This window comes from Echeneis naucrates, chromosome 18, assembly GCF_900963305.1.
Source record: "Echeneis naucrates chromosome 18, fEcheNa1.1, whole genome shotgun sequence".
NCBI classification, from domain to species: Eukaryota; Metazoa; Chordata; class Actinopteri; order Carangiformes; family Echeneidae; genus Echeneis; species Echeneis naucrates.
In genome coordinates this window covers 308268-331203 of record NC_042528.1, presented here as the reverse complement: position 1 = coordinate 331203, position 22936 = coordinate 308268, and the positions used below count along the sequence as shown (strand labels likewise).

General features: G+C 51.0%; 5 protein-coding genes across 8 annotated transcripts; 2 read left to right on the top strand and 3 right to left on the bottom strand.

Annotated features, from left to right (window-relative positions):
• Positions 1 to 615: 615 nt before the first annotated feature.
• On the top strand, positions 616 to 4105 carry LOC115058643 (low affinity immunoglobulin gamma Fc region receptor II-a-like). 2 transcript variants are annotated; one of them, XM_029526078.1, is made up of 9 exons: positions 616 to 783; positions 866 to 901; positions 995 to 1230; positions 1309 to 1551; positions 1630 to 1788; positions 1912 to 2022; positions 2397 to 2489; positions 3104 to 3190; positions 3760 to 4105. In XM_029526078.1, exons 3-9 carry the CDS (start codon positions 1002 to 1004, stop codon positions 3810 to 3812), a joined length of 975 nt encoding a protein of 324 aa, XP_029381938.1. In that variant the 5' UTR covers positions 616 to 783; positions 866 to 901; positions 995 to 1001; the 3' UTR covers positions 3813 to 4105. The 2 variants fall into 2 exon arrangements, with proteins under 2 accessions (XP_029381938.1, XP_029381937.1); XM_029526077.1 differs by having other exon boundaries at positions 970 to 1230.
• Positions 4106 to 5432: 1327 nt separating this feature from the next.
• On the bottom strand, positions 5433 to 6724 carry LOC115058654 (uncharacterized). Its single transcript, XM_029526088.1, has 6 exons — positions 6702 to 6724; positions 6598 to 6633; positions 6269 to 6529; positions 5948 to 6190; positions 5663 to 5869; positions 5433 to 5586 (listed from the first exon to the last, which is right to left on the bottom strand). Exons 1-6 carry the CDS (start codon positions 6709 to 6711, stop codon positions 5474 to 5476), a joined length of 870 nt encoding a protein of 289 aa, XP_029381948.1. The 5' UTR covers positions 6712 to 6724; the 3' UTR covers positions 5433 to 5473.
• A 569-nt stretch (positions 6725 to 7293) lies between these two features.
• Positions 7294 to 13317, bottom strand: LOC115058617 (serrate RNA effector molecule homolog). Its single transcript, XM_029526036.1, is given in 22 exon segments — positions 7294 to 7585; positions 7659 to 7773; positions 7872 to 7973; positions 8118 to 8268; positions 8346 to 8426; positions 8986 to 9098; positions 9249 to 9402; positions 9480 to 9653; positions 9730 to 9894; positions 9965 to 10043; positions 10125 to 10186; positions 10263 to 10390; positions 10520 to 10643; positions 10711 to 10791; positions 10904 to 11136; positions 11270 to 11567; positions 11640 to 11700; positions 11789 to 11925; positions 11927 to 11953; positions 12015 to 12126; positions 12291 to 12420; positions 13202 to 13317. Coding segments are annotated over 21 exon segments (2592 nt in total). The 5' UTR covers positions 12410 to 12420; positions 13202 to 13317; the 3' UTR covers positions 7294 to 7509.
• Positions 13318 to 13693: 376 nt separating this feature from the next.
• On the top strand, positions 13694 to 20297 carry ift46 (intraflagellar transport 46 homolog (Chlamydomonas)). Its single transcript, XM_029526081.1, has 5 exons — positions 13694 to 13720; positions 13820 to 14300; positions 14398 to 14491; positions 14569 to 14700; positions 19695 to 20297. The coding sequence occupies exons 2-5, from the start codon at positions 13864 to 13866 to the stop codon at positions 20052 to 20054; spliced, it is 1023 nt and encodes a 340-aa protein (XP_029381941.1). The 5' UTR covers positions 13694 to 13720; positions 13820 to 13863; the 3' UTR covers positions 20055 to 20297.
• On the bottom strand, positions 20239 to 22897 carry LOC115058636 (uncharacterized). 3 transcript variants are annotated; one of them, XM_029526065.1, is made up of 6 exons: positions 22743 to 22897; positions 21890 to 22126; positions 21556 to 21819; positions 21216 to 21482; positions 20963 to 21103; positions 20239 to 20884 (listed from the first exon to the last, which is right to left on the bottom strand). In XM_029526065.1, the coding sequence occupies exons 1-6, from the start codon at positions 22894 to 22896 to the stop codon at positions 20670 to 20672; spliced, it is 1278 nt and encodes a 425-aa protein (XP_029381925.1). In that variant the 5' UTR covers position 22897; the 3' UTR covers positions 20239 to 20669. The 3 variants fall into 3 exon arrangements, with proteins under 3 accessions (XP_029381925.1, XP_029381926.1, XP_029381927.1); XM_029526066.1 differs by having other exon boundaries at positions 21890 to 22096; positions 22743 to 22866; XM_029526067.1 differs by lacking the exon at positions 21890 to 22126 and having other exon boundaries at positions 22743 to 22866.
• Positions 22898 to 22936: the final 39 nt, after the last annotated feature.

The following is a 22936-nucleotide window of genomic DNA, read 5'->3' as shown; positions in this document are numbered from 1 at the left end:
CTGAAATGCACTTTCAAAGTAAAAGCAAAACGTAGTTAATGAAACATCCTGATCATTTCTGCTCCACTAAAAGTTCTGCTCACTCACTGAACTTCTTCCTGCGGTCACCTGTCTGTCACGTCGTCATCTGCGGAGTAATGCGCCTGCTTTTACAATGTAAGGAGTAGAAAGTATATATTTTCATGTATGTAGGCAGGAAAAGTAAAAAGTCATAAAAATAAAGTACAGATACCTGAAAAATAACGACAACAACAATAACGCAGTATTTGTACTTGGTTACTTGTCACCTCTGGTCCTTCACCTGGCTGCTTCAGTCAGACCGTCCAACAGTTATTTCCTTCCATCTTTCTGGGACAAAACACAAACCAACTCATTTTACATTTGGCAGAACCTTTCAAAGTAAAATCCATCAGTGTAACTGGAAGTGTCAAAATAAAATACCTCCAATAACACATGTGGTACTAAAACTGACACACAAAGGGGACCTTCATTATTTAAGGTGGACTTTAAGGACCCACATTATTTACCCCACCTGAGAAGTACTAAGCTCCACCCTAACACACACACACACACACACACACACACACACCGTCTGAGGCTGAATCTGGACCTTAAAGGTTGTTTGTCCTTTAGTTTAATAAAAAGCTGAGTTCCGCAGCAGAAGAGAAAACCACAGCTCAGAGGAAGAGGGCGGACTCTGAAGGCCTCACCAACACACCAAGGACTGATCACACACACAACGGAGCAGGATGACAATGGAGACAACTCTACAGGCTCTGATCTGTGAGTACACAACACAGACACACACGCTCCGCAAAAAGTTCACCACAACACGACGTGATCTGTGTGAGTTGTGTGTCTGCAGGTGTGTCCTCCCTGCTGATGGTCTCCGCAGACTCAGGTCAGTGTCTCCTCTGTCGTCTGTGATTCTGGCTGCTTCTCTCTGCTCATCAACTTAAAACCTTTCAGCTCGTCTCACTCTGAGTCCCAGCAGCTCTCAGATGATGGAAGGAGACGAACTGTCTCTGAGCTGTGAGGAGGACGGATCAGCTGGATGGACAGTGAGGAGGAACACCACTAAAAACACCAGGACTGAGTGTGGACCTGCGTGGGGACGACCAGCTGGTCCCTCCTGTACCATCAGTTACCTTCTCCCCTTTGACAGCGGAGTTTACTGGTGTGAGTCCAGAGAGGGACAAACCAGCAGCAGCGTCTCCATCAGAGTCCTCGGTGAGACAGACTGTGGACTCCGTGTTGATGAAGCTGAGTGTGAACGGAGGAAATGCTGAAGTTTGTCTCTGTGTCCAGATAGAGCAGTGATCCTGCAGAGTCCCGTCCTCCCTGTGATGGAGGGACATGATGTCCGTCTGCTCTGCAGGACAAAGCCTCCGTCCAACCGTTCAGCCGACTTCTACCGTAACGACGTCCTGATCGGCTCTGAGCCTGAAGGTCACATGACCCTCCGCCATGTTAACAAGTCTGCTGAAGGTCTCTACAAGTGTGTGGTCAGAGGTCAGGGGAGGTCCGAGTCCAGCTGGGTCTCTGTCACAGGTCAGAGGTCAAAGGTCACCTTGTTCCTGCTGATTTAACGACTATTGAGTTAAATCTGTTGTTTTTGTTCAATTTTAGAGAAACCTTCTCCTTCCAGCACCCCCCCTCCTCCCTCCCCCTCCTCTTCTTCTTCCTCCCTCCATCCCTCTCTCCTTGGGATATTATCCGTCTCTGGTCTGGTTCTGCTGGTTCTGCTGGTTCTGCTGGTGAGACGATGGGTTCAGGGGAAACGTGACGGTGAGATCAGAACACCCTGAGATCGGTTTTAAATGAGTGTTCAGCTGATTCTGTCTGTTCATGTGTTCATATTCACACATTCAAATTATATTCATTATAATTTTACATTTTATTTTGGTTCAGCTGATGAAGAAGTCAAGAACGGTGACATCACAGGTGACATCACAGGTGACATCATATACAGTGACCTCAAAATATTACATCACCAAAGGCAGCCAATCAAAGAGAACGGAGGTAAGTGTGTGTGTGTGTGTGTGTGTGTGTGTGTGTGTGTGTGTGTGTGTGTGTCTGTTAGTGAGTGCCTGAAGGTTCAGGACAGTTTCCTGTTTCTCCAAAATGTTCGTCCACAACGATCTGCGTTAATTTATCTTTGTGTGACTTTGTTCTCATACGCTCCAACAGTTGTGTAGTTGTGTAGTTGTGTGTTTTGTGCGTCTGTAAAGGCCCTACATGAGGCCTCAGGTCTGGATCAGTCTTGGTGAAGAACTTGAAGCTGCAGAGCTCCTGTCACATCAGAGCGTCTCTGATTGGCCTTCGTTCATGTTGTTGATCCAACAGATGATGTTTGATGTGATTTCTGAACTGTAACTGGTACGTTTGCTCTCCAGATGTTGATCCAGCTGCAGTTTATTCAGCAGTGAGAACTGAAGACGTCGTTAATGGACCGATAACCACGGAGGACGGCAGATGGAGGAGCAGAGGTACGTGAACATTTCCGTTCTGCACCTCAGACTGCAGACTGAGCTCTGAGCTCCGTTGGCTGATCAGCATCAACACAAACTGTTTGGTGTTTTGTTCGTAAACGCAGAGAGGCTTTGTTTTGCTGTTTGTGGTTGATGTGTCAGATAGATTTAATGGTACTGAGCAGCTCTGTGGTCGTCCAGCTTCCTGTTTCTGATGAAGACGCAGCAGCTCTGTTTATTTCTGGTCACTCCCTGCAGATCCTTCCTCATTCACACTTTGGTTTCTCACATTCACTGACAGCTAACTGATCATTTTCCACTGCTGCTAATCTCTGAGACCTGAACCATGTGAGCTGGACCTGAGTCTGAACCCCCCTCTCTGCCCGGGCCCCCAGAGTCCAGGATCACTGGGCCAGTGAGAAGGAACGAAGAATCCTTTCCATCTAAACGGAGCATTATTTAAGAAATTAGCATCATGTTGTATTTCAGACTGAGGCCATAAAGTCATCAGGGAGGAGGGACGTTTTCCCATAGACTTCAGTACAGTCTGGCTCCTCTCAGATTAGATAGAATGACCCTTTAAGGCTCTCTTCTGTGGTCCAGTGCTCTGATGTCTGGTCTCTCTGGTCCAGATGTTGATCCAGCTGCAGTTTATTCAGCAGTGAGAACTGAAGACATCAGCTACGCACCGATACTCATCAACACCAAGAGGAGCAGAGGTAAGAGCTGCACCCACTGATAGGCTGGGCTATGCTATGCTAGGCTAGGCTAGGCTAGGCTAAGCTAAGCTATGCTACGTTAAGCTAAGACAAACTAAACTAAACTAGCCTTGTCTTGTTCAGCAAAAGTCACATTTTGCTGAACGGAGGGATGATCTGGTCCTGATATGGTCCTAATCTGGTTCTGTTCTGGTCCTTTTCTGGTCCTGTTCTGGTCCTGATACGGTCCTGATCTGGTCCTGGTCTGGTCCTGATCTGGTTCTGATCTGGTCCTGATCTGGTCCTGTTCTGGTCCTGATACGGTCCTGATCTGGTCCTGGTCTGGTCCTGATCTGGTTCTGATCTGGTCCTGATCTGGTCCTGTTCTGGTCCTGTTCTGGTCCTGATATGGTCCTGATCTGGTCCTGTTCTGGTCCTGATCTGGTCCTTTTCTGGTCCTGGTCTGGTCCTGTTCTGGTCCTGGTCTGGTCCTGGTCTGGTCCTGATCTGGTCCTGACTCTTCAGCTCAGCTCTTTATTTTACAGTGTTTGGACTTTCTGTGTCTCTGATGATCTGAACTTTGTCCTCAGTGTGTCCACCGGAGCCGGACGTGGTCTACTCATCGGTGACGCCTTCACGCTGACGTCCTGCTCACCACGTCCAGTCGCACTTCCTGTCTCTGCTTCTCAGAAAGTCAAATTCAGAGAAAGTGAGTTTAGTGAAATGAAAAAGAAAACATCAGAGAACGAAGTGGCCCAGCAGCGATCAGGAAACCTTCAGTGAAACGTAAACATGAAGGTTCCTCTTTTCTTTCATCACTTTATCTTCTTTATGATGTTGCACCAAAACAAAAAGATGTTTTGGGGCTCAGATGTGTCAGAATCTAAATGTGGCCTAAATATTGAAGGAGCTGATATTAAAGCTTGATGAACTCATGAGGTTTGCTGGTTTTATTTCCATGCCTGACCTGGTTTCTCTGCAGGATCACTTCAGGTCTGTGTGTTCAGTCTTTTTTGGGCCTCTGTGGGTTTCACACAGTGTCGGCTTGGCCTGGTTGTGTTGTGGCCGACCGCTGCAGCAGAAAACAGAACCACGCGCTCAGAGACGGGACGGAAACGTCTCTGTGTCCAAACAGTTCCATTCTTTAACTTCTGCATCACTGAAATCTAAACTGCAGCTCCTGAATCCGACAGCAACCATTTCTGAGTCCAAAAACTGATGCTGGACTAATTTCACTGCTGTCTGAGCCAATCGCAGCTCAGCAGTCCGTCACACCTGATCACAATCAACCAATGAAAGCTGTTTCTCATGAGTTTCCCTGACAAACAGACAAATAACGGAGGGGAGACAGTTGGTTTGGCCCCTGAAAACAACAATATTCAGAGTTTGTTCACATGAACAGATAAACTGATCACTGATCTGTCCTCTCCCGGGGGATTCTGGGAAAAAGACGTTCTGGAGGTGAGTCCACGCAGCCGCCTTCAGGTTTGTGTTTCTGTGGGTATCTAATGTTAAATCCCACAGCAGGGTTAGATTAACTGGAGGTAACTGAGCGATCAGTTCCTCCTCATCTTTGTTCACCAGGCGGAACGAAAATACGGACTGATGTGGGCTAACTGTTAGCTGGTGGCTAACAAAGTCAGAGGGGGTGTGGCCTGAAAAACTGTTAGCTGGTGGCTAACAGTTAGCCACCAGCTAAACAAACATCCAGTCACAACAACGAGGTGTTCTGATCTATTCGTGTTTATTTATCTGTAGATTTTGAAGGAAATATCAGGGAAAGGCCAAACTCGTTTATAGATGTATCCATAAATCCCGTGTCGATTCAACATTGTCTGCCATGTTGTTTTTTTTTGACTGTTTCTAAAGGCACTCCAGCTTTGTCACCAAAGATTTGCATACAATAGAAAGTTTTTAATTTTTCTCACGTCGCCACGTCTGTGTTTTTGTCGGCTGTGTGACTAAGGAGTCAGTCTCTAAATATCTGATAGTCTTTATTCTGTCGTAAACTCAGAAACATACAGGACTGATCCAGAGACTCTGATTGGCTGTGACATCACCCATCAGAGCCAATAGGAGCGTCCGATGTGGAGACATGACTGTAGATGTCACTATCAAAGATGGAGGATGAGAATGGAGGATCCGTCCCTCCTGGTTCAGGATCTGTGGAGATGAAGGACGGAGACCTGAGTCCCCGGTCCAGGTTCAGACAAACAAAACGTCAGTCAGGAAGTCTGCGGCTTTCAGAACTTTATTGACAAACTGTTGAATACAAAGTCAGAGGGGGCGTGGCCTGAATGACCATCAGAAATGATGCTCTGTAGTGACATCATTGATGACATCATCATAGTCTTCATCCAGTATCTGATCAGCTTGGTTTGGCGGAGTCATCACCATGGAGACATGCTGGTGACGTCCTGTAATCAGAGCATCAGCTGATAACACACCAATGGATCAATAGATCGATTGATCGATTAACTGACTGACTGATACCTGTTGGTCTGTGTCTGTATGCAGACACCATGATCACAGTGGAGATGAAGTACGGACAGAAAACCACCAGGTGGCAGAGCAGTCTGACCACGAGCCCGAGAGAGGCGGAGTCTGGGGGCGGGGCTGAGGATTCAGGACCTGTGACAGAGACCCAGGTGACCCAGGAGGGGGAGGGAGGAGGGGGGGTGCTGGAAGGAGAAGGTTTCTCTAAAAATGAACAAAAACAACAGATTTAACTCAATAGTCATTAAATCAGCAGGAACAAGGTGACCTTTGACCTCTGACCTGTGACAGAGACCCAGCTGCACTCGGACTCTCCCTGACCTCTGACCACACACTTGTAGAGACCTTCAGCAGACTTGTTAACATGGCGGAGGGTCATGTGACCTTCAGGCTCAGAGCCGATCAGGACGTCGTTACGGTAGAAGTCGGCTGGACGGTTGGACGGAGACTTTGTCCTGCAGAGCAGACGGACATCATGTCCCTCCATCACAGGGAGGACGGGACTCTGCAGGATCACTGCTCTATCTGGACACAGAGACAAACTTCAGCATTTCCTCCGTTCACACTCAGCTTCATCAACACGGAGTCCACAGTCTGTCTCACCGAGGACTCTGATGGAGACGCTGCTGCTGGTTTGTCCCTCTCTGGACTCACACCAGTAAACTCCGCTGTCAAAGGAGAGAAGGTAACTGATGTTACAGGAGGGACCAGCTGGTCGTCCCCACACAGATCCACACTCAGTCCTGGTGTTTTTAGTGGTGTTCCTCCTCACTGTCCATCCAGCTGATCCGTCCTCCTCACAGCTCAGAGACAGTTCATCTCCTTCCATCATCTGAGAGCTGCTGGGACTCAGAGTGAGACGAGCTGAAAGGTTTTAAGTTGATGAGCAGAGAGAAGCAGCCAGAATCACAGACGACAGAGGAGACACTGACCTGAGTCTGTGGAGACCATCAGCAGGGAGGACACACCTGCAGACACACAACTCAGGGTCAGCACACAACACAACACTGCTGCCAACACACACGGGCAGACTCACCCAGCAGCATCTGGACCGATGTTCCCTCCATTCTGATCTGCAGCAGACAGGAAGCTGTGAAGGAGGAAACCTCAGACAGCAGGCGAAGGTCACATGATCATGACCACCAGTTCATCAGACGCCTCTGATGTCACTGAGACGGGAAGTGGAGGGCAAGGCGCCAAAGTGACAGAGCCAGGAAATGACCTGCTTCTTCTTCTTCTGTCTCATTAAAGGGATCAAATCAAAACGCACCAGGACACACAGCTGACCCAACACAGTCCTCCTGTCTCCTTCAGCCACAGGACGTCTTCATCAGAGATATGAAACTGTCCGTCCACAGAAGACAGACTGAGGACACCGCAGCAGGTGGACTTGGAGGTCCACCAGGACCAGACTGCTGCTTCCCATAGACTTCAATATAAAGGAGGAGGAGGGACATTTTCCCATAGACTTCAGTATAAAGGAGGAGGAGGGACATTTTCCCATAGCCTTCAGCACAGTGCAGTCTCCCCCTGATGGTCAGGTCTCCATATGGACCATCATGCTGTTCAGAACTCAGCTGGTTCCAGTCTGGTCTGCGGTGCACAGTAACCATGACAACGGCTCTTCGTCAGTTTTCATCTTTAGATCTTTATTTGAAAGTCGAACGAATCAGCTCATCACTAACAACATTACATTGGTCCAAACACACACACACACACACACACACACACACACACACACACACACACAGTTTCTGTCCTAAATAGAAAACAAAGTAAATGATGGAGGGAACATGAAAGGAATCATGGGAAATGTCGGAATAAAAAACATTTTAAAAGCGTTTTCAGAAGAAGTCGAGGTCATCCGGAGCGTCGAGGTCTCTGTACTCGATGATGGTCCGGGGGTCGCCTCGCACGCCCCTGCAGACAGAGAGAGAGAGAGAGTCAGACTCCATCAGCCGATAATCCGTCGATCTTCTGAGCGTCTCTTCACCTGCTGTTTCTTTGTTTCCCAGGAAACCCCCCTCCTCCTCCTAAATGACCTCTGAAGTTGTCATAGTTACCACGGCCCGCCCCAAACTGGTTGGGGGGATAGGGAGGTCCTCCTCCTGTAACACAGTGAGGGATTGTGGGTAAGTTAATGACCGAGGTGAGAGCTTCGGTGTAAATTCTGATGGTGGTTGTCATGGTGACAGTGTTGGAGTACCTGGGAAGCCGGGCATGGGAGGTCTGACTCCAGGTGGATATCCCAGAAGGCTTTGCTGCTGAGGAGACTGACCAGGAAATCCAGGTACACCAGGGGGCGTGGCTGAAAGAAAACCATATGATTTCATCATAACCTAAAGAGCTTGGCCCCACCTCCTGGTTTTCCTACATTTCCCAGAATGCTTTTCAGCTTGTGACGGTGCCAGACGGGCGCCACTTTCTACGTCTACACGTGTTTGTTTGTTACCTTGGGTTAGCGGTAGGAGGGGCTTGTTCTCAGGTAGAGCAGGTCTCTTAGCGTCCAACAGGAAGTTATTGAAGAACTCCACTTCCTGTCTGACGCCGGCGACCTTCTCAGCGTGTTTGTTCAGAATGTGTTTACGAACGAACTCTGGAGCCTGGAGGACACAGAGGGTTACCATGGAAACCACACAGGCAGGACAGGACATCCTCTCAGACAGGAAGGTGATCTCACCTTGAACTTCTTCCCGCTCAGAGGACAGAGCCATTTGTCTTTACTGAGCTCCTGAGTGTTGGCTGACAGGAACTTCTCCACCTGAACAGGGACACAGGTAAGATCAGGTCAGGTGGTCCAGGTCCAGGTCAGGTCCAGGTCCAGGTCCAGGTCAGGTCCAGGTCCAGGTCAGGTCCAGGTCCAGGTCCAGGTCAGGTCAGGTCAGGTCAGGTCACGTCCAGGTCAGGTCCAGGTCAGGTCCAGGTCCAGGTCCAGGTCAGGTCAGGTCACGTCCAGGTCAGGTCCAGGTCAGGTCCAGGTCCAGGTCCAGGTCAGGTCAGGTGGTCCAGGTCCAGGTCAGGTCAGATCAGGTGGTCCAGGTCCAGGTCCAGGTCAGGTCAGGTCAGGTCCAGGTCCAGGTCCAGGTCAGGTCAGGTCAGGTCAGGTGGTCCAGGTCCAGGTCCAGGTCAGGTCAGGTCCAGGTCCAGGTCCTGGTCCAGGTCAGGTCAGGTCAGGTCAGGTCAGGTCAGGTGGTCCAGGTCCAGGTCCAGGTCCAGGTCAGGTCAGGTCAGGTGGTCCAAGTCCAAGTCAGGTCAGATCAGGTGGTCCAGGTCCAGGTCCAGGTCCGGTCAGATCAGGTGGTCCAGGTCCGGTCAGGTACCTCTTGTTCTGGGTCTTTCCTTCCCAGTCTTGCAGCCTCTTCTTCACTCAGAGTCTCAGACGGCGACAGCAGAGGAGACAGACGCTCCTCACACATCTTCTGATGTTCACTCACTGTCCAATCAGAGCACAGCACGAATTACACAACGACCACACACACCCACACACAGATCAGCTCAACACAGATGATGATTGTTGTGGTTTAACAGCTTCTTCATTCAGAGCAGGTCTCAGCTGTGTGTGTGTGTGTGTGTGTGTGTGTACCCTCTGTTGCAGTGATCTTGGCCACAGGTAGGGGGCCCCGTACGTGGATCAGACCGCAGCGATGAGGCATCTCGTCCTCAGCAGGATACTCACAGAAATTATAATAATCTACAGAGTGAACCAGACGCAGGTAGAGCAGCAGCCTGTCCAACACCTGAACACACATCAGAGAACAGGAGTTGGCTCCTCCATCAGACACCGACAACGGTTAACTGATGAAGCTCCTCCCACCTTCAGCAGCTTGTCATCGGTCTCCACGGAGACCTCAGAGGAAGAGGCGGGGTCTTTGGTGTCACCCCTCTCGTCAGAGTTGCCCCCGGAGGCCCCGGTAAGCTCCTCCTCCTCGGCGCTCACCTCCTCGATTAGGTAATCTGTGATGTTCTTCAGAACAGGGTTGGTCTCCATCTGAACACAGTGGGGGATTGTGGGTAAAATAGTGACCAGTGTGTAACGCTGTGGAGCTTATAGTGGAGGGGCGTACCTGTCCGGCCCACAGCTCCCCCCTCTGGTCCAGACTGTGGACCAGCCTGGCCGACAGGCGGATGTCGTTCCTCACCACCGGCCTGTGGTGAGTCAGCCCGTTGACGCTGCGAACGCGCCGACACAGATCTCTGTTGACCACCGGAGACAGCTCGCAGTCCCTGAGCTGAGGGAGGGAGGGCGGCATTAGTCCAGACCACGGCAGACTGCAGCAGACTGACGGCTCGTTAACTCACCCGGATGTTCTGAAGGTTCCAGCACGTCTCCTTGATGTTCACCCCGCGGTCAAAGGTCACCCAGCAGCGCCTGAAGAACCTGACACACACACACACACACACACACACATCAGCACTGACACACATCAAACTGACACACTGCTCCATCATCAGAGCTCACCTTCTCTCAGGCTGAGGGTCTGACAGCGCCACCCGCAGGAAGCCTGGGTACCTGCGACACAACTACACACACAGTCAGGTTAGTACAGGTGTGTGTGTGTGTGTGTGTGTGTGTGTGCATGTGTGTGTTCTCTCTCACAGCAGTGATCTCCTCCTTGGACACCTCTGGTGGGATGCTCCTGATGAACAGGGAGGTGGTGAGGTGGAGGGGGCGGGGCTTGGCTGGAGCCGCCTCCTCTCTCTCCTTCCCTCGCTCCTTGTGACGTTCTGACACACACACACACACACACGTCACTGAACCACAATCTGTTGAGATCTTCATCAGTTTTATGTGAATTCATATTTACTTGAAATGTTTCAGAAGACTGAGCCACTCAGCGTACGTACCATTCTCACCGTCCTCCTCTTCCTCCTCCTTCTCATCATCTTCCTCCTTGTCTGGGTCAGAGTGGGAGGAGTCAGAGTCAGAGGCGCTGCCCTCCCCGCTGTCAGCTGACATGCTGCGTTTCCTCTTCCTGCCCTGAGAGGAGGAGGAGGATTAACACCAGGACCACCAACAGCATCAGGATGAGACTGATCCAACTCACTTTCTTGGTCTTCTGTTCCTCTTCACCTTTCTCCTCCTCCTCCTCCTCCCCTCCATTCTGCTTGGCCTCGTCTTCACAGTTCTGAGGAGGAAACAGAACAGACTGACTTTTTCCTTATTCTCTAGATAAAAATCTGAATCTGAAAAACCAGACTAGACAAAGAGAACACAGGAGCGTCTGAAGTAGTTCTGACCTTCTCCTCTTTCGTCTCGCTCGTCTCTCCGCCGGTCGTCCCCTCGCTCGCCTCTGATCTGGTCTGGCTGGTCATGTTTCCTCTGCTGGGATCCACCTGACTCTTCTCACCTCCGTCTCCTCCACTGATGGTGGTGGGGGCGTTGCTCACCTCTCCTCCGGCCGCCGTGGGGCCGGTCGGTGCCTCCAGGACCTGCAGGTCAAAGTCTGTTCCTCCCTCCATCTTTATTACAGCTGCAGACAAACACAGGCCAAAGTCTGAGCTCCTCGTTACCCAGAAACCACCAGAAGGCGACACCAATAAACTAACTGTGAATGGGGCTGGAGCCCTTCTATTGGTCTAATACACTCCATCATGTCTCTCTACCTGCGTCCAACAGCTTGATGATGGTGGGACCGTGGTCCATGTCCAGTGACACGTTATCCAGCCAACTGTTGTCCAGCAGGAAGAGAAAGACACCGAGTCGTGTCTTGAGGGCGGACAGAGACTCCGCCTTCCTCGCCGTGATGTCGTCTGGATGGTACTTGGAGCGAAACCACTCCTGGTCTTTGTGTTGGAGGAAGAAGTCCTGCAGCTGCTGCCGCCTGAAGTCCAGTTTGTACTGATTGTAGCGCTTCACTGCCTCCGTCTCATCAACGCTGTCCTCCATGTTCAACAGGAACTCCTGCACCGACACAGTCATGATGACTCTCCACGTCTGAACTGTTGTAGCAGTATCTGCAGTTTGTCCACTCACCTTAAAGCTCCTCATGGTGGGGGGACCAGGAGGAGGCAGGTCTGGGTCCACCATTCCCAACCTGAGAGACACATTTGGTTTGACTTCATTCACCTGCTACACTTGGTAGTCTTTGCCAGTCTGGATTCTAACCTCAGTGTTGACCTCACCTGCCCTGCAGTGGGTGGCCTCCATGATGTGGGTGAAGATGGGGGAGGTCAGGGTGCCAACCCTGAGGCCCCGCCCCTGGAAATGGAGCCCCTCCTCCTCCTCCTCCATACGGCAGGTCGTAGCGGTACGGCTCTCCCTCTGTGGTCGTCCCTGTAAAACAAGGGAAGTGTCAATGACACAACAAACGTGTGCTGTGAAGTAAACAGGAGCAGCAGCTCAGTCTCACCAGTCTCTCCTCATGCGTTTGTGCTGAGGACTGATGTGTCTGGGGGGAGAAAACCTCTCTCTGCGACCACGATCATAATCCCTCCTCCTCTCTCTGCCACGGTCCCAATCCCTGAACACACAACATTCAGATGGCAGTCGCACACAGGAACGCAAACCAACCTAACAGACTGGCTGTCAGTTACGTTTCAGATCAAATGCAGCCATCTCCCACAAACTAATGACAATGCACCTCACATACTGATGATGAATTATTGTGGCAGAAAAGAGAGGTACCTGTCAGGCCAGTCGTCCCTCCTCCTCTCCTCTCTCTCTCTCGACCGCTCCATGTCGCTCCTCTCTCTCCTGAACTTGTCCCGCCTCCTCCTGTCGAACTCGTCATCGCTGTCTCCCATTGAACTGAAAACTAAATTTATTTCATGAGATCTTCAGCTAACTGCCATACAAAACTGACTAGACAGTCTTTACTGAGTAAAATATGTCCATTTTCCAGATTAACTTAGACCATGACAGGAAGTAGAAGGACTTCATACTGAACATACTGAACTTTACAGAGAATGTTTGTCTGAAAGTTTCCATCAGTCACACTATGATGACTTTACTGAGACAGGAGCTGATCACAGCAGCTCTTTGGGACATTTTGACCGAATCTAACCGGCTAGTAATTGAATTATTAACAGAATCTACTAAGATGTTACCTTTAGAGGGAGTTTATGTTATCATTTAAACATTCAGAAAATGATTAAGAGCTGTTTATGATCAGAGATGTGCTGCTTCTTTGTTTTGTGTTTAATTCTACAGCTTCAAACTGAAGACTGAAACTCTTCGAACATCGAACAACATCATTTAATTCACTATAGAATTTACAGCGTGTCTTCTTTTATAGATTAGCATCATAGCTCTGCTCTGCTTCATCAGCTCTTTTAGCCTTCTGTTTATTTAACTCGTTAGCTGAATAACAATAAGGCTAAAAAACCTGCAAAGAAAGGACTATCTAAGATTTACAGTGAAGCTAACATTAACAATCAACAGCGTACCAGCTAGATAGAGCTATCAGCGGCTAATTAGCTGTTAGCATGGGAGCTATCCCGGTGTACTAAAATAGATTAAATCTACTTTCTCTGGAGGTGGTGTTTTCTTTGAGCCTCGTGTAAACAGACATGCCGATTAAATTTCAATTTTTCTACCTGAAGCTTTGTTTGCAACCTCTGGAGTTAGCTCTGCAGCTAGCTAACGCTGAAACTTCACCGCCAGTCCGAGAGAATCCAAGCAACTTCCGGTCGGCTTTATTTCCGGCTCTGACAACTTCCGGTCAGGTTTTCAAACTAAAAGACAAAGTGCGCCCCCGAAGGTTAAAAAATCAGGATCAGAAACTCCGAAGTGGAAAAACGTTTTTACATTCAAACAGCGTTTTCCTTAATAAAGGGAACAAAGTCCGGTATACGATTCATGACGACGTTACTGTGTCATCATTCCTGCTCAAAGCACAGAAACAATAAATAGGCTAAATATCTCTATTGTTTCTTATTGTGAGCCATTTGTAGCTCACTGATTTGTTTCATCTTGTAAGTGGATATTTTAAATGCTTTATTTTTCTCAAACTTCACTCACCGGACAGAAAAACGAATCTGTTTATGAACATTAATGTCGTAGTCAGTCCGACTCCGTTACCCATGATGCACTGCAGGGGCCGTTGCCAGGATACGGTATGTTCCGGCCCGTGTTCGGTGGAAACAGAACTATACTGCGGACAGACCGAAGGACTCTGACCCGGTTTGTTTCTTTTCTGTGTGCTTCTATCTCAGTTATCTCAGGTGCTGCTAAGCTAACGGTCCATTAACGGGGTGTCATGGAGCGACCCGACCGGGGGAAGAGCAGCCGGCTGCTGAAGAACCAGCCGTACGACGAGAGTCTGGAGGTCACCGACCCGGAGGAGGTGGCCAGTGTCTACAGCCGGGGCCCGGTACCGACCACCGGGCTCTGTGATGGTCTACAGCTGCCTCTGTCCTGTCAGTCAGAGTCCAGGAGGAGCAGAGCCGGACCGGGCCTGATGTCGGCCAACAGCAGCAGCGACGAGTTCGAGGACGACCACAAGCTCCAGAAGGCCGACCAGCCGGGAGGGAGTCCCGACGAGGAGGACGAGGAGGACGAGGAGGACTCAGACGAGGACACCGACGACGACGACGACGAGCCCGGACCGGCTCCTGAGGGGGCGTACGACCCCGCAGAATACAGCAGCCTGCCGGTCAGCACCGAGGTCAAAGAGCTGTTCCAGTACATCACACGGTGAGTTAACTGGTGATCATCAGGACTTCAGTGTGGTCATGAAAATACACCGATAAATTCATATTGTGGTGGTTCTGACCTTTGTGCTGCTCCTCAGCTACACCCCTCAGACCATCGACCTGGATCACAGTCTGAAACCCTTCATCCCGGACTTCATCCCTGCTGTGGGCGACATCGACGCCTTCCTGAAGGTACGGGTTTAACTCGTGAACCGGACCAGTGTCACCGTGATGACCTTTGACCTCACTGTGACCCATGTGGCCTTTAGGTGCCGAGGCCGGACGGGAAAGGGGACGGTCTGGGTCTGTTGGTTCTGGACGAGCCCAGTGTGAAACAATCGGACCCCACGGTGCTGTCGCTGTGGCTGTCAGAGGAAACCAAACAACATGGAGCCACCGAGGTACACGCCTGAGACCTGAAATGAGGTCTGAACCGTTAGCTCCCAAAGTTCAGGTCTCAGCATTCAGGTCTCAGTATTCAGGCCTCAGGTCTCAGTATTCAGGCCTCAGTCTTCAGGTCTCAGTCCTCAGGTCTCAGTCCTCAGGTCTCAGTCTTCAGGTCTCAGTCCTCAGGCCTCAGTCCTCAGTCCTCAGTCCTCAGGTCTCAGTATTCAGGCCTCAGTCTTCAGGTCTCAGTCCTCAGGTCTCAGTCCTCAGGTCTCAGTCCTCAGGTCTCAGTCCTCAGGTCTCAGTCTTCAGGTCTCAGTCCTCAGGCCTCAGTCCTCAGTCCTCAGTCCTCAGGTCTCAGTATTCAGGCCTCAGTCTTCAGGCCTCAGTCCTCAGGTCTCAGTCTTCAGGTCTCAGTCTTCAGGTCTCAGTCTTCAGGTCTCAGTATTCAGTCCTCAGGTCTCAGTATTCAGGCCTCAGTCTTCAGGCCTCAGTCCTCAGGTCTCAGTCTTCAGGTCTCAGTCTTCAGGTCTCAGTCTTCAGGTCTCAGTCCTCAGGTCTCAGTCCTCAGGTCTCAGGTCTCAGTCCTCAGGTCTCAGTCCTCAGGTCTCAGTATTCAGGTCTCAGTATTCAGTCCTCAGTCCTCAGTCCTCAGGTCTCAGCATTCAGGTCTCAGCATTCAGGTCTCAGTCTTCAGGTCTCAGTCTTCAGGTCTCAGTATTCAGGCCTCAGTCCTCAGGTCTCAGTATTCAGGCCTCAGTCTTCAGGCCTCAGTCCTCAGGTCTCAGTCTTCAGGTCTCAGTCTTCAGGTCTCAGTCTTCAGGTCTCAGTCCTCAGGTCTCAGTCCTCAGGTCTCAGTCTTCAGATCTCAGTCTTCAGGTCTCAGTCTTCAGGTCTCAGTCCTCAGGTCTCAGGCCTCAGTCTTCAGGTCTCAGTCTTCAGGTCTCAGTCTTCAGGTCTCAGTCTTCAGGCCTCAGTCCTTAGGTCTCAGTCCTCAGGTCTCAGTCCTCAGTCCTCAGGTCTCAGTCCTCAGGTCTCAGTATTCAGGTCTCAGTCCTCAGTCCTCAGGTCTCAGTATTCAGGTCTCAGTCCTCAGGTCTCAGGCCTCAGTCTTCAGGCCTCAGTCCTTAGGTCTCAGTATTCAGTCCTCAGTCCTCAGTCCTCAGGTCTCAGTATTCAGGTCTCAGTCCTCAGGTCTCAGGCCTCAGTCTTCAGGTCTCAGTCCTCAGGTCTCAGTCCTCAGGTCTCAGTCCTCAGGTCTCAGTCCTCAGTCCTCAGGTCTCAGTATTCAGTCCTCAGTCCTCAGTCCTCAGGTCTCAGGTCTCAGCATTCAGGTCTCAGCATTCAGGTCTCAGCATTCAGGTCTCAGTCTTCAGGTCTCAGTCTTCAGGTCTCAGTCTTCAGGCCTCAGTCCTCAGGTCTCAGTATTCAGGTCTCAGCATTCAGGTCTCAGCATTCAGGTCTCAGTCCTCAGGTCTCAGTCTTCAGGTCTCAGTCTTCAGGTCTCAGTCTTCAGGTCTCAGTCCTCAGTCTTCAGGTCTCAGTATTCAGGTCTCAGTATTCAGGCCTCAGTCCTTAGGTCTCAGTCCTCAGGTCTCAGTCTTCAGGTCTCAGTCCTCAGGTCTCAGTCCTCAGTCCTCAGGTCTCAGTCCTCAGGTCTCAGTCCTCAGGTCTCGGTCCTCAGTCCTCAGGTCTCAGTCCTCAGGTCTCAGTCCTCAGGTCTCAGTATTCAGTCCTCAGTCCTCAGTCCTCAGGTCTCAGTATTCAGGTCTCAGTCCTCAGGTCTCAGGCCTCAGTCTTCAGGTCTCAGTCCTCAGGTCTCAGTCCTCAGGTCTCAGTATTCAGGCCTCAGTCTTCAGGTCTCAGGTCTCAGTATTCAGTCCTCAGTCCTCAGTCCTCAGGTCTCGGTCCTCAGGTCTCGGTCCTCAGGTCTCGGTCCTCAGGTCTCGGTCTTCAGGTCTCAGTATTCAGGTCTCAGGTCTCAGTCTTCAGGTCTCAGTCTTCAGGTCTCAGTCTTCAGGTCTCAGTCCTCAGGTCTCAGTCCTCAGGTCTCAGTCCTCAGGTCTCAGTCCTCAGGTCTCAGTATTCAGTCCTCAGTCCTCAGGTCTCAGGTCTCAGTCCTCAGTCTTCAGGTCTCAGTCCTCAGGTCTCAGTCCTCAGGTCTCAGTCTTCAGGTCTCAGTCTTCAGGTCTCAGTCTTCAGGTCTCAGTCCTCAGGTCTCAGTATTCAGGCCTCAGTCTTCAGGTCTCAGGTCTCAGTATTCAGTCCTCAGTCCTCAGTCCTCAGGTCTCAGTCTTCAGGTCTCGGTCCTCAGGTCTCGGTCCTCAGGTCTCGGTCCTCAGGTCTCGGTCTTCAGGTCTCAGTCTTCAGGTCTCAGTATTCAGGTCTCAGTATTCAGGTCTCAGGTCTCAGTCTTCAGGTCTCAGTCTTCAGGTCTCAGTCCTCAGGTCTCAGTCCTCAGGTCTCAGTCCTCAGGTCTCAGTATTCAGTCCTCAGTCCTCAGGTCTCAGGTCTCAGTCCTCAGTCTTCAGGTCTCAGTCCTCAGGTCTCAGTCCTCAGGTCTCAGTCTTCAGGTCTCAGTCTTCAGGTCTCAGTCTTCAGGTCTCAGGTCTCAGTATTCAGTCCTCAGTCCTCAGTCCTCAGGTCTCAGTCTTCAGGTCTCGGTCCTCAGGTCTCGGTCCTCAGGTCTCGGTCCTCAGGTCTCGGTCTTCAGGTCTCAGTCTTCAGGTCTCAGTCCTCAGGTCTCAGTCCTCAGGTCTCAGTATTCAGTCCTCAGTCCTCAGGTCTCAGTCCTCAGGTCTCAGTCTTCAGGTCTCAGTCTTCAGGCCTCAGTCCTCAGGTCTCAGTCTTCAGGTCTCAGTCTTCAGGTCTCAGTCTTCAGGCCTCAGTCCTCAGGTCTCAGTCCTCAGTCCTCAGTCCTCAGGTCTCAGGTCTCAGTCCTCAGGTCTCAGTATTCAGGCATCAGTCTTCAGGCCTCAGTCCTCAGGTCTCAGTCTTCAGGTCTCAGTCCTCAGGTCTCAGTCCTCAGTCCTCAGGTCTCAGTCTTCAGGTCTCAGTATTCAGGTCTCAGTATTCAGTCCTCAGTCCTCAGTCCTCAGTCCTCAGGTCTCAGTCCTCAGGTCTCAGCATTCAGGTCTCAGTCTTCAGGTCTCAGTCTTCAGGTCTCAGTATTCAGGCCTCAGTCCTCAGGTCTCAGTCTTCAGGTCTCAGTCTTCAGGTCTCAGTATTCAGGTTTCAGTATTCAGGCCTCAGTCCTTAGGTCTCAGTCCTCAGGTCTCAGTCCTCAGTCCTCAGGTCTCAGTCCTCAGGTCTCAGTCCTCAGGTCTCAGTCCTCAGGTCTCAGTCCTCAGTCCTCAGGTCTCAGTCCTCAGGTCTCAGTCCTCAGGTCTCAGTCCTCAGTCCTCAGGTCTCAGTCCTCAGGTCTCAGTATTCAGGTCTCAGTCCTCAGGTCTCAGTCCTCAGTCTTCAGGTCTCAGTCTTCAGGTCTCAGTCTTCAGGTCTCAGTCCTCAGGTCTCAGTATTCAGTCCTCAGTCCTCAGGTCTCAGGTCTCAGTCTTCAGGTCTCAGTCTTCAGGTCTCAGTCCTCAGTCCTCAGGTCTCAGTATTCAGGCCTCAGTCTTCAGGCCTCAGTCCTCAGGTCTCAGTCTTCAGGTCTCAGTCTTCAGGCCTCAGTCCTCAGGTCTCAGTCTTCAGGTCTCAGTCCTCAGGTCTCAGTCCTCAGGTCTCAGTCCTCAGTCCTCAGGTCTCAGTCTTCAGGTCTCAGTATTCAGGTCTCAGTATTCAGTCCTCAGTCCTCAGTCCTCAGTCCTCAGGTCTCAGTCCTCAGGTCTCAGCATTCAGGTCTCAGTCTTCAGGTCTCAGTCTTCAGGTCTCAGTATTCAGGCCTCAGTCCTCAGGTCTCAGTCTTCAGGTCTCAGTCTTCAGGTCTCAGTATTCAGGTTTCAGTATTCAGGCCTCAGTCCTTAGGTCTCAGTCCTCAGGTCTCAGTCCTCAGTCCTCAGGTCTCAGTCCTCAGGTCTCAGTCCTCAGGTCTCAGTCCTCAGTCCTCAGGTCTCAGTCCTCAGGTCTTAGTATTCAGGTCTCAGTCCTCAGGTCTCAGTATTCAGGCCTCAGTCTTCAGGTCTCAGGTCTCAGTATTCAGTCCTCAGTCCTCAGTCCTCAGGTCTCAGTCCTCAGTCTTCAGGTCTCAGTCTTCAGGTCTCAGTCTTCAGGTCTCAGTCCTCAGGTCTCAGTATTCAGTCCTCAGTCCTCAGGTCTCAGGTCTCAGTCCTCAGGTCTCCGTCTTCAGGTCTCAGTCCTCAGTCCTCAGGTCTCAGTCTTCAGGTCTCAGTCCTCAGGTCTCAGTATTCAGGCCTCAGTCTTCAGGTCTCAGGTCTCAGTATTCAGTCCTCAGTCCTCAGTCCTCAGTCTTCAGGTCTCAGTCTTCAGGTCTCAGTCTTCAGGTCTCAGTCTTCAGGTCTCAGTCCTCAGGTCTCAGTCCTCAGTCCTCAGGTCTCAGTCCTCAGTCCTCAGGTCTCAGTCCTCAGTCCTCAGGTCTCAGTCCTCAGGTCTCAGTATTCAGGCCTCAGTCCTCAGGTCTCAGTCTTCAGGTCTCAGTATTCAGTCCTCAGTCCTCAGGTCTCAGTCCTCAGTCCTCAGGTCTCAGTCCTCAGGTCTCAGTATTCAGGTCTCAGTATTCAGGCCTCAGTATTCAGGCCTCAGTCCTCAGGTCTCAGGCCTCAGGTCTCAGGCCTCAGGTCTCAGTATTCAGGCCTCAGTCTTCAGGTCTCAGGTCTCAGTATTCAGTCCTCAGTCCTCAGTCCTCAGGTCTCAGTCCTCAGGTCTCAGTCTTCAGGTCTCAGTCTTCAGGTCTCAGTCTTCAGGTCTCAGTCCTCAGTCCTCAGTCCTCAGGTCTCAGTCTTCAGGTCTCAGTCTTCAGGTCTCAGTCTTCAGGTCTCAGTCCTCAGGTCTCAGTCCTTCCTCCCAGTAATGAGATTGTGGTGTCTCTGTTGTTCATCCCTGTCTCCAGCTGAAGAAGGTGGCCAGTGTTGTGAGTCCTCAGTCCAACCCTCGGGCGGTGGACAGCTGGGTGGACAGCATCAGCGCGCTGCACCGCTCCAAACCTCCGGCCAGCGTCCAGTACGGCCGGCCGATGCCTGACATCGACAGCCTGATGCAGGAGTGGCCGGCCGAGCTGGAGGAGCTGCTGGGCCGCCTGCAGCTGCCGCCGGCCCGGCTGGACTGCAGCCTGACGCAGTACGCCGACCTGATCTGCAGCCTGCTGGACATCCCCGTCTACGGCAGCAGGATCCAGTCCCTGCACCTGCTCTTCAGCCTCTACCTGGAGTTCAGGGACTCCCAGCACTTCACACGCAGAGCACACACCTGAGCCACCAGGACCCGGACATTCTGCTCTGTCTTCAGTCTTTGTCTCTCTTGATGCAGCGGGGCTGCATCTGTTTTCACTCTGATCACATTAAATAAAACTGAATATTTACACAGATCCAGATGTGACGACTTACACTCTGTCACATGACACAACAAGTTTTAAACACACAGGACGGGGGCTGTGATGAGAGGTAAGAAAATATATTTAAATTTTTATTGCACAGGAGTAGACATTAGAACAGGATGTTAAATACAGCAGTGATGTAACAGGAAGCAGGAAGTTGTTTGTATATCAGAGGAGTGAATGCACAAAACAAATCAACCTCATAACGTGAAGAAGTCTGTACATTCACAAATCAGTGTAAAAAACAATAACACAACAATATAAAAGTACACAAAGACATGTCCCTGAATTCATGTCACAACATGTGAAGTCCAACAATAACAACACAACCACAGACCTCCAGAGTCCGTCCTCCTGAGGAGAGGAGGACGGACGAAGAGTGAAGCGGTGCTGATTGTGGGCGGGGCCTCAGCTGTAGGTGTGTCCGATAAATGCTTCACATGCCAAGTGAACGTCAGGGTGTTCTCTCCCACAATGCATCACTTCATCACTTCACACATTATGTCCTCCATAGTATTCTGGATCATTCCGTCTTTTATCTCTCAAACTAATCCACTCAATCCAATTGTTCTGGAGTTCTCTGTTTGGCTCTGAACCCTGTATGAATGAAACAAGAACATTCTGGAGATCTGGAGAATGAACATTCAGCATCCTGGAAAACTGCTCCACCAGGACGGGATCAGGTGGACGAGGACGTCTCTGCTGAACTACGAGGGAAATTAAAATCGCAGTTAGAAACCAGAGACGGGCTGGAAACAGAAAATCTTAGACAGAAGAAGTCTTACCACATGTGACCAGATATTTTAAAGCGCGGTATACGCTGAACGCTGTCAGTGCCACAGAGAGGACGCCGAGGATTATTGTCAGCACTTCCCAGCTGACCTTTGATTCCTGAAGAAGCGCTCTGCCATCAAGCGTCTTCCCATCTGTAACGACAGACGATCCTAAAATCAGTCCTGAACATTTAATGGACCAGATTCAGGTTCAGAGTTTGGACTGCCTGTTGTGTTATCAGTGTAAAGTGTGTGTCAGTCTCACCCCAGAGGAGGCTGATGTTGTGTGTTGCTGTTTGAACTGAACATCTGTATGAGCCTGTGTGACGACGGAGGGAGATCTGAGCCGTCAGCCTCAGAATCAGGGATCCTTCCGGTCCAGGCAGCGGTTTGGTCACTAAGATCCTGACGGCACTGGAGGATCCGTCTCCGATCAGACTGAGGGAGCCGGTGGATCGGTCAGTACTGGTCACATGACACGTCAGCAGAGCCAGCGATGGGTCGGCGAGAGGCTTCGCAAACACAACCAGGTCTGAAGGGAAACAGTCATCAGATGGCCCACCGCTGTTAGTGTGTGTCTGTGTATTGGACGGGTTGTGTCTCACCTGTCTTTGACTCCACTGATCTCAGTTTGATTCTCCTCATCGTGTCCGGACATTGTTCTCTGATGAATCGACTGAAGGCCACGTTTCTGGCTCTGTTTTTGTCCCACTTCTTCTTCAGTGTCTCTGCAGAGGGAGACTGAGGAGTCCATGTTTGAGACTTAGGGTCAAAGGTCACTAAGTCCTCTCCGTTCACTGACCAGGCATCAAATCCAGAGTTCTTCCCATCAGCTCTGCGGACGCAGCCGCGTCTCCGCTGTACAACATCTGTCAGGGGAGACGACAGGATCAGAGTGAAATCAACGAAAACAAACCAAACCAACGTTTTCAAACTCACACACTGTTGTGTTGATTAAAGACTGAATCACACGGAGAGACTCTGTGATGTCAGAGAAGGATAATTCACAGCTGCTCTGTAAATTAGCTGATTCCAGAGCAGGTTTGAACGTCTCCGTCCTCGTCGAACCGTCACACTCAGAAATGGGAACATCGTCAAACACAGTCAGCTGATCAAACCAAGGTCGACCTCCTGGCTGCAAACATCCTGTTGACAGGAAGACTAGACAGTGAGGACCTGGGACAAGAGGAGAGGGGGGACAGAGGAGAGAGAGGGAGACGGGGGGAGAGGAGGACAGAGGGACGGGGGGACAGAGGAGAGAGAGGGAGACAGGGGGAGAGGAGGACAGAGGAGAGAGAGGGAGACGGGGAGAGGGGAAGAAGAGGACAGAGAGACGGGGGGACAGAGGAGAGAGAGGGAGACAGGGGGAGAGGAGGACAGAGGAGAGAGAGGGAGACGGGGAGAGGGGAAGAAGAGGACAGAGAGACGGGGGGACAGAGGAGAGAGAGGGAGACAGGGGGAGAGGAGGACAGAGGAGAGAGAGAGAGACGGGGGAGAGGGGAAGAAGAGGACAGAGAGACGGGGGGACAGAGGAGAGAGAGGGAGACAGGGAGAGAGGGAGACAGGGGGAGAGGAGGACAGGGGAGAGAGAGGGAGACGGGGAGAGAGGGAGAGGAGGAGAGAGGGACAGGTGGACAGAGCAGAGGAGGACGGGTGAGCTGGGAACTCTGGTTGGAAACCAATTTGGATCTGAAGGAACATTCAATCACAGCAGCATCTCTATTAACACGATTAACAACACAATCTACACAACAAACACTACACGTCTCTCAGATGACACAGCGTCACTCACCACTTTCAGCAGCTGACAGAAGGAAGCAGGAAAGCAAAATGTGGATCCATTTCTTCTCCATCGGTGGCCATTTAAAGAATTTAAAAGGTCTGCAGAAAAGAAAGACAACTGAGCGCACAAACAACACAAAACACAAGAAAAAAGGCGTCAACATGAAACATGAGGACAAATGTGGACAAACGACATTCCTGAGT